The 13,675-nt window shown below is 57.4% G+C and overlaps 1 protein-coding gene across 1 annotated transcript; it reads left to right on the top strand.

Annotated features, from left to right (window-relative positions):
• The first annotated feature begins 50 nt into the window (after positions 1-50).
• On the top strand, positions 51-13,014 carry PMM1 (phosphomannomutase 1). The gene is given in 9 exon segments (XM_080594335.1): positions 51-2,066; positions 2,068-2,142; positions 2,232-2,349; positions 3,401-3,477; positions 3,977-4,068; positions 6,474-6,573; positions 7,398-7,473; positions 10,256-10,371; positions 10,913-13,014. Coding segments are annotated over 9 exon segments (846 nt in total). The 5' UTR covers positions 51-1,997; the 3' UTR covers positions 11,036-13,014.
• The last annotated feature ends 661 nt before the right edge of the window (positions 13,015-13,675 follow it).

The raw sequence follows: 13,675 nt of genomic DNA, 5'->3' as shown, positions 1-13,675 counted from the left end.
CAGCTTGGATGAGCTAAATAAAGGTCAGACAGTAGGCGGTTTGTCAGCACAGATTTTGTACAGCCATTGCTCATTTAAGTGTTCAAGAACGAAATACCTGATGTGTGCTGTTGAAGAAGAGGCCCGAAAGAGCTTAAGCGTAACAAAAGACTCTATTTTTTTTCTTCCTGCTTGTTTCAATGCTACTACTTTAAAAAGGAAGAAAGAAGCCTTAAGAAGCAGGCTTTGTTCCTGGGTTCCTCTGGAGCTGCAGAGCACAAATGGGTGAGGGTTATGTAGCAGCATCCATCATGCCTCTGCTGGTAGGCTGTTAAAAAGTAGAGGAAAGATGGGGCTTTGGGTAAGAAATTATTTCAGTATGGGCTTTTGGACACTTATTGATGGCATCCACGTGCTGAACCACAGAGCTTACTGTTTGTACAGCAGTCTGTATGGGTGTAATATGGAAAGGGGCTTTAGCTAAGGTTCATGGTCATGGTTGCGGTTATTTTGGTCTATTCTTCAGATGGGGTGCTGGTTTACTTTCAAGTATTAGCCCCAGGTAAAATATCTGGGAATGAGTACAACAGGGAGATGTTGACCGTAATAGCACCCCTAGTCAGAAGGTACAGTGCTCACAGACGCCGTCAAAGCTTGGACCAAAATACCTGTTCTTGTTGCTGGTTACGGAGCTTTCATCCACAGCAGCTGCTGCTGTCCAAGTCGCAAGTGAGGGAATGCATCAAGGGAGGAGCTAAGCAGGTCTCTGAAGTATTAAATATCTGGAACAGCCACAGGAACTTGTTCTCAGAGCTAACCTAGGTGATTTTTTTTTTTTGCTCTCGGGGAAACCACAGTGGCACAGACCCTCACCAGCTGATGGTAAATGGCAATAAAGGTGCCGAGGGAGATGGTTTGGCATGCTGTAGACTTGAAAAGACTTCGTAAAGCAGCACGACGGAAATAATAAGCTGGAAAAAGCACAGCAGGTAGGTCAGATTTTGGAAAGCTCTACCGGTGGCTTAGAGCCGATTTCGCAGGCATTCAGAAAACTGACCGGTGCTTTGGTGGCCCTCCTAATTCCGGCAAGTGCCACGGGGCGGCAGCGCTGCGGTGTGCAGCACAGAGCTGCTCCTGCTCCCCCGGGCACCGAGCGGGGACAGGTCCACGGAGGTGCCTTTCCGACGGCTGTCTGCTGCCCCGTGTGGGGAGAGAGGAGTCTCGGCTGGGTGCCTGAGGGGAAAGGTGCCCCTACATGCGTCTTCTGCAGCAGAAGCCTGTGGTGGCCTCAGATGCCAAGGCGAGATAGCACAAAGATCCCAGGGGAGACCACGTCCTTTTTATTAAATCCAGACCCAGATGTGGTTGAGAGCCTGCCCTCTTCCTCGTGCTGTACGATAAAACGTAGATGTGCAGGGGTATGTTTTTAGTCCAACTGGGTGAAGGGGTGAGCGCCCAGCTTGTGCAAGCACAAGGTCAGCCAAGAGACTGCAGAGAGACGGTGGTGTCCAGGAGTCCTCATGGGAAGCAGCTTGGCCCAAAATAACTGTGAGGCTGAGCACACTGTTTGGGATGCCCTAGGGGAGCTGCCAGGAGGACAGACCATAGGGTCAGCTTGGGCTACAGCGATAACCAAAGTGCTGCCACATCTCCAGGGCCGTGAGGGGAGCGAGCTGGCAGTTTTTCCAAGCACCATGCCTCTTCCACTCGGACAGGGGAGGTATTGTCTTTGTACCACGTTGTGGCTTATAAACAAGAAATGGCTTGTATTTCTGAATGCCGGGAGTTCGCTGTGTGTCTGACTCCACGGCTGTCTTTTGAGAGCCCTGGGAGTAAGGGCACGGCTTTGCTGCACAGAAGAGACGGATATGTGTCATTGCACATAGACAAGCCCTATAAAGGGCCATAATCCTAAAATCAAACCCAAAACCACCTTGGACCAGCCGCCCGAGGCCTGACAGCCCGCCGCCAACCCCCTGCTGCAGCACCGCGGCCCCGGCAATGCTGGCGGCCACAAGATGGCGCCGCGGCGCGGTCCCGCCCCCGGGCCGCCCACCGGGCCGCCGGGCGGGCTGACAGAGGGCGGCAGCGGGGATGGCGGCGGCTCGGGGCCGGGTGCTGTGCCTCTTCGACGTGGACGGGACCCTGACGCCGGCCCGACAGGTGAGGGGGGCCGCCGGGTGGAGGGGGTGGCTACCTGTCCGCCATTTCGGCCCTGCGGGCTCACCCTCGTCTGCCTCCCGCTCCCGCAGAAAATCGAGCCCGAGGTGGACCGGTTCCTGCAGGAGCTGCGCGGCAGGGTGCAGATCGGCGTGGTGGGCGGCTCCGACTACTCCAAGATCGCCGAGCAGCTGGGCGAGGGGGACGAAGGTGAGGCGTGCAGCAGCCCACCCGCTTCGGTAGCCCTGCGCCGGGGGTACTACTTAGGTTCGGGGGGCTCCCGCGTGCCCCAAATCAGCAAGGGGACCCCGAGCCTGCCCTTGGGCTGCTGGACGTGCCCAAGGAGCCGCCGCTCGAAGGCCGGCTCCCGCTGCCCTTCGGAGAGCCCAGCAGGCAGGGATGCTCCAGCCCACGCCGCCAGCTCCGCTGTTGGGCGCGATCCAGGGCCGCAGCCGCTGCCGGAGCGGCCGGGAGCTCCTTCCAGGCTCCTGCAGCTCTTGGCAGCCCTTGGCGAAGGTAGCCCACCCTTTAGCTGGCCGATGGGTCGCTGGTTGCCTTCAGAGCCCGAGTGGATGGGAGGAGAGGCTGCCCAAGCTGCTTGCCAGCGCACCCGCAGCATCACCAGCCGCGCAGGGGGCAAGCCGGGCGCCAGCCGGGCAGGACGCGAGGCAGAGGATGGACCAGGAGGGCAGGGCAGGCAGCCTCTCCTCCCTCCGCCTTGTTTTCCATCTCCGAGATCGATGCCAAACACACAGCCGAGTTCTAAGGTCTTTCTTCTGCCTCATTAGCAGCGATCGGCTGCGTGGCTCAGGGGAGCGTGGCACTGATGGCTGAGTCAGCAGCAATCTGTTTACTGCTTCCAGGAGGGGCCGGGGTTAGATAACCAATAACTGCATCACCGGAGCACCCCGGCAGCGGGGGGGAGAGCGCAGGGTAACGCGCACGTGGCTGAAAGCCTGACATTTTGGAGCTCTTATCTTCCGTCTGCCACTGATTCAGTCTGTGACCCCAGTCAGGTCGCTTCCCCCGTCTGCGTCAGCTGCCCCCTGCCCGCTGGAGATAGCGGCCTCTCCCACGCGCTGGGAGCTCTGAGGGTCGCTGCCTGTGTGCTGGGTGCTGTGAGACGTGCGCTGTGAAGGCGCCTGGAGGAAAGCACGCTGGGTCCTGGATCCAGCCAGCGCTTCTCTCTCTGCTTGGCCCCTTTTCCTAGCCAAGGGCTGAAGCAGCATCCGTTTTTTCTCTTTCCTTTCCTCCCTTTCAGTCATCAGTAAGTTTGACTACGTCTTCGCAGAGAATGGCACCGTGCAGTACAAGAACGGGCAGCTGGTCTCCAAGCAGGTAGGCCGGCTCCTCGTGCAAACACAGCTCTCCTTCCTCATCCCTGCGTTCCTGAGCACCATGGGGAGCAGTGCCTGGCTGCATGCAAGTGGGCAGCCTCGTCTTCCCTCTCCAGCAGCCAGATTTGAATGTTCCACTCCTCCTGTTCACGTTTTTGGGTTGGAACAGGGGCTGGAGCCCGCACTCCCCCCCGTCATGTAGCTGCTGGGTTAATGGTTGTCCAAGGGCCATCACAGCCGTGGCAGCTGCTTAGCCCCAGGAGAGGTTCGGTGGTTTGTGCTCCTGTGGGGCAGAAGAGCCAAGCAACACACAGGAAAAAAACTGCCCCACTCCTGCTGTCTTATGGTCCCCTCACTGCATGCCATCCACACTTGGTAGAAAGGCCTAGTCCAAAAAAGCCTTGCCATTTTCCAGTGGTCCTTTTTTCCTGACAGAATAGCAGGAACCTTGGTTTCGCATGTGCTCCTGCTTCTTCCTCACTCCCCTTCTCCTCCCACAGGCCATCCAGGACCACTTGGGAGAGGAGCTGCTGCAAGATCTCATCAACTTCTGTCTCAACTACATGGCGCTGCTGAAACTGCCCAAGAAACGGTAAAGGACTGAGCCTGTGCAAATGTCTGTTGTATCACTGATTTCTAGGGAGCTGTGGACCCCAGAGCTGTCGTAAGAACAGCTGAGCTACTGAGCTTGTCTTTGCTCCAGGTCTTACAGGTTGTACTGTAGTATTTAGGGGCCCTGCATAGGATCACTGCCCCCTTGAGCTGGGCACTGTAGGCAAATAATCTAGGAGGGACTTTTTTCTGGAGAGTCTGCACTGGTTTTTAGCATAATGCCTGCGCTTTCCCCCTCGGGTTTTCTTCCCTCAGAAGCAGGGTACAGCTACTGCATGCATCTGATTTAAGACAGTGGTAACAGCTAGTTGCTGGTCAGGGCATCAGGCACTTTTGGTCGTGTAAGGTTCCAAACAGACAAACAATGAGTCTCAAGATGCGAGGGTACAGAGACTAAACACAGTCTCATGCTCTGTCTAACCTAATGTCACTTGAAGCCACTAGTAACAGGGCTGGTCATGCTCTGCAGCTAACCACGTGTTCCTGCTTGCTTCCCCATCATGAGATCCCGCAGTTAAAGGGAGAGTTGGGTTGGTACACCTGGTCTGAAGGAAAACTAGTCCACCACAAGGAAAGAAAAGGGTAGTTTTCCATTGTATCAGCTTGCTATCATGTCATTGCTGGATCCAGCAGAAAAAAAAAAGAGAGGAGAAAAAAAGATGACATGGAAGGGGAGAGCAGAAGGACCTCTTTCAGAGACAGCCTGCAGCTGAACCAGTCTGGGTGTAATGTCAAACCACCCCTCAGACCACAGTTTCACAAACACTTGAAGCCAGCACTGCCAAGCAGCTCTGCTCTCCCCTCGCCTCTGGCTGTTTTGTTCCTGCTCTCCCCCTCGTGTCAGCGCCAGTGCTTGTACGGTGAACCCGAGGCGAGCGATCTGCTTGAAATGCAGTTGCTGAAAGAAAGTTGCTAACCTGTGATCCAGATGGGTTTCCTGATGTGAGTCACCACGTGGCAACGTGAGCACTGCTGAGAGGGGCCAGCATGGTTCCTTGCGACAGGAGAGCTGGCCAAACATGCCCCCAAAACTGTGGGCTGGGACCCAGAACCCTCAAGGCTGTTTGGTTGCTTCACTGCTGTCTGGTTGCTCAACCCAGTGAGGTTTCAGCTCCCAAGTGCCTCCGTGGATTTAGGCTTATGGGATTTCTAACAAAGCAAGGACTTTAACCCACGTCTCCCGAGTCTTGGCCCTGGGCATGGAGCCATAAATGCTCGGTGCTGCAGGGATGCTGTCTGCAGGCTTCAGGCATGGCTGCCTGCGTGTCCTTTCCGCAGGCAGTTCTTCTCTGTGCTACGAGACAGGAGGGGGAGAGTTTTTCCCCCGGGGTAAGCGCTTTATCACAGAGAAACAGCAGACGGCTGGGAGGGACGTTAGAGGCTTAGGGAGCTCAGGGCTCCTCAGCCGGACAAGGAAGGGGATCTTCCTGCTCCGGGTAGGTTTCCGCAAGAGTTTTAATCTATTTTCAAACCGGCACTGCTGCCGATTTGTTTCTGTTTTGCTCTACGTTGTTTCTGCCCCTCCTGTGCGCCAGTGCTGGTACTTGTCTGAACCCTCAGCGCGCTCTTCCGAGGTGATAAGCCAACAAAACCGCCTGTAGCCAAGAGGAAAGAATGGGAGCGGTTTTGTGCCAGCTTAGTGGTTTGAACCAGCCCACCAAGGAACTGGCAGAGCAGTAATGCCAGCGCGAGGCGAGGGTGTCAGGCAGGGAGCTGGGTGCTGTTTGTGCAAGCTTTGATCGGAATCACAGCCAAAGGCGCGGGTGTCAAAGGGGAGACGCGAGGGCCCTGCAGGGGCCTGCCTGATCGGTGTCTCACAAGGAGGTCCTGATTGCTCATCAGCCTGCTGCCCTGCATCAGCAGCGCGTTACACTGACCTGCTCCTTCCCCCTGCCCCAAGCTACTGCCAGCTTCACACAGACCAACGCAGAGAACTTTTCGTAAAGGCCTCCGGGGTGGAGATGCCACAGTCTCGCCAAGCGGTTGATCCAGTCCAGGCAACAGCTGTCCTTGCAGCTATTACAACATCACAAAATGTTTCCTATTATCTCACCTAAGCCCATTGTTTCCAGCCCGTTCCCAGGGCACAATAACTGTTTGTTCCTCTTCTCTTGCAGTCTTTTTATTAAACTGTCCCTTGGAGACCTTCAGTAGTTGTTGACGCCTGGTCTCTGCCTGCTGAAACAGGGCTCTTGGGCAACCTTAGAAGCTCTTGCACACCTGAAGCATGAGCACCCATTTGGGGGCATGGCTCCTCTCCTCCTGCGTGTCCCTGCGGACACTGCATGCCTCACTGAGCAGCCGTTTCCCTGGAAAAGCCTTTTTTTTTCCTCTCCCAGCCCCTGTAAATCCCGCCAGTAACCTCGTGCTCTTGTCCACACACAGAGGAACCTTCATTGAGTTTCGCAACGGGATGCTGAACATCTCGCCCATCGGACGGAGCTGCACGCCGGAGGAGCGAATCGAGTTCTCAGAGCTGGACAAGGTACAGGCTGGGTTTGGGCTCACCCTCCCTTTTGGTGGTTTTGCGCTGTTCACAGACCTCAGGTCTTCTGTGCTTCCCCCTTCCCGGGGAGAAGGGAGCGCAGCTACAAGCTGTGCACCAGGCCAAAGCAGGCAGCAAGGTGGAGACAGGACTCGAGGCAGAAAACCCAAGGAGGGACATAAATAAAAGGAAGAATTTGACCTAATTGGTGTCTACCAGTGCAGTGGGGTTGCCAGCAGTATTCCTTGTGCTGTGGGAGGCCCCTTGGGAATAAAACATGTATTTCACAGGGTGTTTCCTTGTTTATGGTAATCAAAGGTAGAATTCCACCGCAAGCCTCAGAAAGAGCCCTAAACTTCCTAGCCTAGCTCACCCTCCGGGGTGGCCCAGCATCTGTCTTCTTTTTCCCTCTCTCCCACCCATAAGAGAGCTGGAACTAAGGGGCTCTTCAGACCGGGAGAGCCATGGCAAATGTGCTGGGCAGATCTGCTGCTCCCAGTAGCCTGCTGGAGCTGCCCTGAGCTAGTGTCTATAGGCAGACATCAAGCAGGACTGGTGAAAGCTGGTTAAATGGTGTTAGAGCGGCCAGGAGGAGAGGCTCAGACGGGAGGGAACTGATGGCAGTCAGACCACGACGTCCATTCAGGACCCTGAAGAGCACGGGGAAGTCCCTTGTTCCAGGGGCTCAAAAAAGGTGGGAATGGGAAGTGTGATCGGAGCACAGCGATAAGCCAGAGTTGCCCAGGAGACAGCTTGCGGTGTATTTCAGCAGAGTGTCAACATCTAATTACTCAAACCCTTCTCTTTCCTCTTCTCCTCTGCAGAAGGAGCGGATCCGGGAGAAGTTTGTGGCAGCCTTGCAGAGGGAGTTTGCTGGCAAGGGCCTGCGTTTCTCTCGAGGTGAGTAGAGGAGGCTTCCCTGGCTTTGCTTTGGCCTCTTTATTGTGTTTCCCTTAAAATCGTGGAAAGGGGAGCAGGAATCCAGGCTGTTCCCTTCGGGGGCCCGGCTAGGTGAACACTGGAGCTCTGCTCCCCAGGGAGACCCTGGTAAGAGCTCAGCAAGCTTCTATTCCTGGAGAGCCGCTGCGAGGGTGTCACATTCGCATTTGCAGCAGGTCGATGGCAGAGAATAAACCATGCTGTAGATTTTCCTCTCTGGGAACCATCCAAACCAACTGGTTTCTGTCCCGTGACATTATCTGTGCCTTATTCCAGTTAGCTGTGCTGAGCCCACCCCTGCGCAGGCAGGAGGTCTGTTCTGGCTCAAGCACCAGCAGCAGGGTTGCCAGCAGAGCTCCAGGCACATTCAGTCCTCTGCACAGGCTCCTCGAGGAATGCAGGGGTGTAAGAGAGGAAGGGATCTCGTGTTTCTCAGCGCTGGAGTTTTGTTTGGAAGCCTGGCTGCCAGGGAAACATCTTTCTTCTTGGCAGAAGAGCTGCCGAGAGGCAGGGAGTTTGCCGCCCTGTGCCGTGGCCTTTTGCAGGGCCGTGTCTTGGGGTGGAGGCGCACTTTTACAGCCAGCTTACCAAAGGCAAGGAGCTGAAGGAGGGGCTTGAGCAGCCTTGGGAATCTGGTCAGGACGGGTTGGAAAATGAGGTTAGCTAAGGGATGGGGCTGAAGCCAGAAGACGACCCTGCACAGAACAGGTAGGTGTGTGTAATGTAAGAAGGTGCCACGTGGAAATCTAGCCAAAGGGCAAGGGGATGACAAGGCCAGGACATGGCATGTGACACTCCGCTCTTGAACCCTCTGTCTGACAGTGCTGTCTGGCCCTCTGGTCCTCCAGGGGCTTTCATCCTGAGAGCCTCGCTTTGCCTCTCCCTTTAGCGTCCTACCGAGTGTATCTCGTGCTGCCTGCAGCATTGACACAGACCATTTGTCATAGCAGAGAAAGACAAAGGCCCCGCAGCCGTGTCCCTCGGGCGCAGGGGACAAGAGCAGAACAATGGGCCTTTCTCCTCTGACTTTGGGAAGCCGCCACGAAGAGCCCGGTCCTGTCGTGTAAAAGCATGAAGACAATGGGAGCTGCAGGACCCCAGCTCCTCCGCAGCGAAAGCGTCGGGTGTCTCAGGTCAGGCATCCAAAACCAGGGCTGTTGGGGCAAGCTGGCTCCGAGTGCCTTGTCCCAGGCTGCGGAGGGTGCAAGGTGGTGGCAGATCTTGCTGCAGCTCCCCAGACCCATGCTCTGCCTAGACGAGGTGCTTGGTGTCCCCGGCACCAGGCCTCTCTCCCCTCTCCAATTTCCTTACCCATTCCAGCTGGCATCAGGAGCCCTCCTTGCTGCCCAGCTCTTTTTGAAAGGACAGAACACAACGAAATGCAGCATTCTTCATAGGTAAATGGCTTTGGATACAAAAAAAAAAAAAAGGGAAGACTTTTAATGAGGACACTGTTCTGTTCTGGGAAATGGGCAACCAAGTTCAGTTCCTGCTCTTTTGTAGGAGGGCACTTGATCTCACAAGACATTTGCTCCCTTGAGTACTGCAGAGCCTTGCCCAGGGCACCCTGTCCTGCAGAGGCTCCTTCTGCCTGAGGGGCCAGCATCAGGGAAGGGCCCCCAAACCAGCGGGGACATCTCAGCTAGCCAGGGGGGAGAGGAGCACGGCATCCGTACGTGTGCTTCTGAACAGCCTGGGGGATCGGCACCTCTCCTCCAGCAGGGACCTTCCCCTGCGGGTAACTGCCTGCTCACCCGCTTCCTAGGAGAGGCAGGATTATTATTCGTGAAGCGAGTGGGAAACTCCAGGGCTGCTGGCGGCCCAGCACATTGCCTGGGGAAGCAGGCGGACTGCGTCACCCCACGTGAAACCAAGGGGAGCAGGGATCTGAACTGGGCAGGGGGAGGCACGTCCCGGCTCAGATCCCTGTTCCTCCTGACTTCGAGCGAGACCCAGACATCCAGGTGCCCTCGGTCGTGTTCTGACAGGAGCGTGTCCTCTCTGTGTTGGAGCAGGGATAGGACAGGACTGGCCCCACAGGCTGTGCCTGCAGCAGGGAGCAGCTCAAGAGGGCAGGGGAAGGCGCTGCCTTGGAGCTCCCCCAAAAGGCAGCAGCAGTGCTGGGGTAAATTTTGCCTGATGAGGACCAAGGGCTTGTTTCTCACCTGTTTACAAAACACAGTGGCGGTGCGTGCACGTGCACACGTACGCGTGCTCTCCAGGAAAGCTCCCCTAGTGCCGTGCGTGGGGTTGGCTGCGTGTGTGCAGGGTGCCAGGAGCTCCGGGCCCTCAGGGTGAAGCAGCATCAGTGGCGTCATGCAGGAGCCTGGGAAGTGCTTTGTGCCAGTTTCTGATAACGTGCTTTGTCCCCTGATTCCCCCCCCTGGGCACGCAGGACACGCCGATGCTCTCTGCGAGGCGTAACCCCAAATCCCCAGATCTCCTCCAGCAGGTGCCTCTCTTACAGCCCCCCGGTGGCTTCCCCCTGCAGCCCGCTGGTGCCTGGTGGCCACAGTCTCGGGGCCGCGCTGCTGTCACCCAGCCCCGCTGATGTCACTCGGGCTGCTGTCGTAGGAACAGCATCTGCCACCCTCCCAGTTCCGTGCCAGCGAGCCACAAGGCAGAGCTGGTGCCTGGCCACTGCGTGGGGAGGGCTCCCCGCTCGCATCCAGCCCTCTCCCGGGGCAGGGGACACCCCACCGCGTCCCCACCACGTTGCTGATGCCCTCCCTTCTGCTGGCAGGTGGCATGATCAGCTTTGACGTCTTCCCGGAAGGCTGGGACAAGCGCTACTGCCTCGACGTGCTCGACGATGAGAGGTTTGACACCATCCACTTCTTCGGGAATGAGACGACCCCGGTGAGTACGCCCCGCACGCCCCACAGACGGCTGCTTTCCCTCCTCGGGCCTGGCCTGCCCGCGGCACGGCGGCCGACACAGACCTCTGGTGGTGCACGAGGGAGAGATGCTCTCACGTGGCCACGGGTGTTTGCGGCTGCTGGGTCGTGCAGAAATTCATTTGTGCCGAACTGTGCTGGGGAGCGGGTCCAGAGCTCTGCTGGGCCGGGACCTTCCCCATCCTTTCTCCGCTCGTTCCTCCCATGGCACAGGAGAGGGGACGCGAGAGGGAGGGAGCAGGGCTCTGGGTACAGCCCCCCTGCTGCCCACGTGGATAACAAAGCTGGCGGCCAAGAGCCTCAAAGCCCCAGCAGCCCGTCCCCAGCAGGGTCCCTGCCTGTCACAGCCGCTGGTGCTGCTGGCTCCTAGCCCGGCCCCAGGGAGGCAAATGCGCAGCAGCAAATGGAGGCTCCGTACAGGGCAGAGCGCCACGTGGAGCCTCGGAGGAGGTGGCTCCGGTGAGACTCTGCTAACGCTTTCCCTGTTCTCTCTTCCCCTGCAGGGAGGGAACGATTATGAAATCTATGACGATCCCCGGACGGTGGGGCACAGTGTCCAGTCCCCCCAGGACACGGTCCAGCGGTGCCGCGAAATCTTCTTTCCAGAGAGAGCGAATGAGTACTGACTGCGAGGGCACAGCATCCCTCTCCCCCTCTTTCTCCCCCCACGAGGAAAAGCACCTTCATTTGAGGAATCTGCTCAGGGTTAGACTGAAAAACACTTTCCGGAGCTGGTCAGGAGTTAGCTAACGTGTGAGTGCGGGTGGGCGTGCAGGAGGGGGCCTCTGTTGATCAGCCCTTCGGCACGCCCCGTTCCCGGCTGAGGTTTGTGGGACCAGGCAGTCCGTCCGCCAGCAAAACTTCTCTCTTGCCAGCTTGGGCCTCGGTGGGCAGCAGTACCTGCCTGCGGGACCTGAACGCGTTGGAAGGGGCCATTCATAGCCGTGTGTGCATCTGCGTGTGTGTCCGTCCGTCCATCCGTCCTTCCCCTTGCTCCCTTCTTCTCTTTTTCACTCTGTTTCTCTCCACGCTTCTGCACAAGGGAACACACATCTCACATTTCCCTCCCCTTTGCCCGGGAAGGTGGGTCTGCTCAGGCTCCAGGCAGTCGCTGGAGCTGCTCCAAAGAGAAGGGCCGATGAGGCAGTCGGCTCCGAGCCTCGCGTAGGAAGGGGAGCACCCCCTCTTGAAGGTCTCCAGCGAGGAGACTCCACAACCTCTCTGGGCAACCCGTGCTGGTGCTCAGTCTTCCCATCTGCGTGTCCACGAGTACCAAGACACACCAAATCTAGTTCCTGGTGCGAACGGAGATCGACACCAAACGGTGCCCTCCAAGCCTGCTTTTCCACCCCGTCTCCTCCCTTGCGCTGGGTTTGTGCGGTCACCTTTAGGGGGGCAGGTTCCCCAGTGCAGCTGCCCCGCGTCTGCTCTCCTGGGTCTCGGTGGGTAGCAAACCCAAACCTCAGCCTTTGTTCCTGGCCCTTAGGAGCCCCGCACCACTCCCTCCCAGTGTGTCACAGCCACTGACACCGGATTGTCGCTGTCTCGTGGTCCTGTTTTCTCTCGCTTTTTCTCCTGCTTTCCTTGCACCACGCACCTGTCCACGCAGCCCCGTTGCTCTTTGCCTCCCACCCAGGATCTGGACTGCAGAGAGAAGTTTCTCAGCTGCTGCCACCTAACCACGGGACCAAGCTGCTCAGGCGAGACCTTGGTGCTCCTACGCCCAGGGCAGGGCTCCCACGTCGCCACGGGCACGGCCCCGAGTGGACTTTGGCACTGTACTGGTACGAGCAGGGGTGCTGTGTGCCCAGCACAGTCGGGGTGCTTGCTTCTCCGTGTGACGGTACCTCTTACGTTCAGCATGGCGCGTTTGTAATGCACCAGATTTGCATGAGTGCAGCGGTCTGCCTGGCATCCAGAAATCCCCAACAAATGCACAAATTCCTCTCTCTGCCCACACGAAATCTGTGTGGGAGAAGAGGGCCTGTTGGAGAAGCCTGAATGCAGGGGACCCTCTTCACAGGCCACTGTCTTGGCCCTCCACTGCAACCTTCGTGGAGGAATCGTCTTTTGTGGTTCCTCTTTCGCTTTCACTGAGGATCAGGTTATGTGTGGGTGTTTGTTTTTGTTTGGTTGGTTGGGTTTGGTTTATTTTCCTTGTAAATCTATTCCAAGTCAGCAGGATCTCTGGAGAGCTCGGTGGTGGTGAAGGTGCAGGACACCACGGTGGCCCTGGGGGCTGAGGTGACCTCTGTGGAGACACCCCAGGGCCACCATGCTGTAAGGGGGGACAACCTGCTTGTCTTGCTATAGCTCTGGCTGGGTTCTTTGGCGTTTCCCAGAGGCAGAGAGGTGCCTGCTGCCCTCTGGGGCCCGGGAGGCCTCCACACGCCTGTCCCGTAGCGTGACCCCGCGGGGGTTTCTCCCACACGTGTGCGTGAGCGAGTGGATGTGGCGGGGACTGTGCTGCCGTACGGTTCTGTGTCTGCGTGAGGCGGGTGGCTCCTGTCTGACTGGTACCAACTGTTAAACGAGAAATATATTTAATTAAATAAATATATATATATATGAATCAATCCTATTAAAGCCACAACGTGCAGCTGTCGGAGCGTGTGCTTTGTATGGACTCTGCTGTGCCCTCGAGCGCTGTGTGCGGGTGCAGGTGAGTCGCAGGAAGGGAAGTCGGGGTGAAACGCGTGGTGGGGATGTGGTGAGCCTGGGCAGCTGGCAGCGCCCCGCCCCACCACACACCCAAACAAAGAGGCAGGATCAGCAGGGCTCAAGGGAAAGTCACTTTTAATGGTTTATTGCCAATGTTACAAAGGTTGACACAAGGTCAGACAGGCGGGAACCACACCAGAGTTGTAAAAACACCGAGTCTAGGGTTGTAGTTTATTTTCCAAAAAAAAAAGAAATAACAATAATAAAAAAATCAAACAGTTTGTCGTGGCCAGGCTGACTTCCTGGGGCCTGAGCCAGCGCGGAAGGGGGCAGTCCCCACGTCTGGGTTCGGGGCAGCGCGAGGTGCAGCCGGGTCCTGCAGCCCCCGGTGCCCGTTCCCCGTTCCCCGTTCCCCCCCGGGGCCGCAGCAGCCCACCTGGCCAGGGTACGGCGGAGAGGACCGAAAACGAATTTGTGCTTTATATACGAGACCCTGTCTACACCGAGGCTTGGCGCAGGGCGCGACCAGAGGAAGGCGTGCCCGTGTTCGCCCCGTGGCCACCTAAAAACCCTTCAGCCCCGCGGCAAGCTACGGACACGCACAC

Source organism: Anser brachyrhynchus (genome assembly GCF_964034855.1).
Source record: "Anser brachyrhynchus genome assembly, chromosome: 1".
NCBI classification, from domain to species: Eukaryota; Metazoa; Chordata; class Aves; order Anseriformes; family Anatidae; genus Anser; species Anser brachyrhynchus.
The sequence above is the reverse complement of the archived record's forward strand: the minus strand, read 5'-3'. Positions and strand labels throughout refer to the sequence as shown.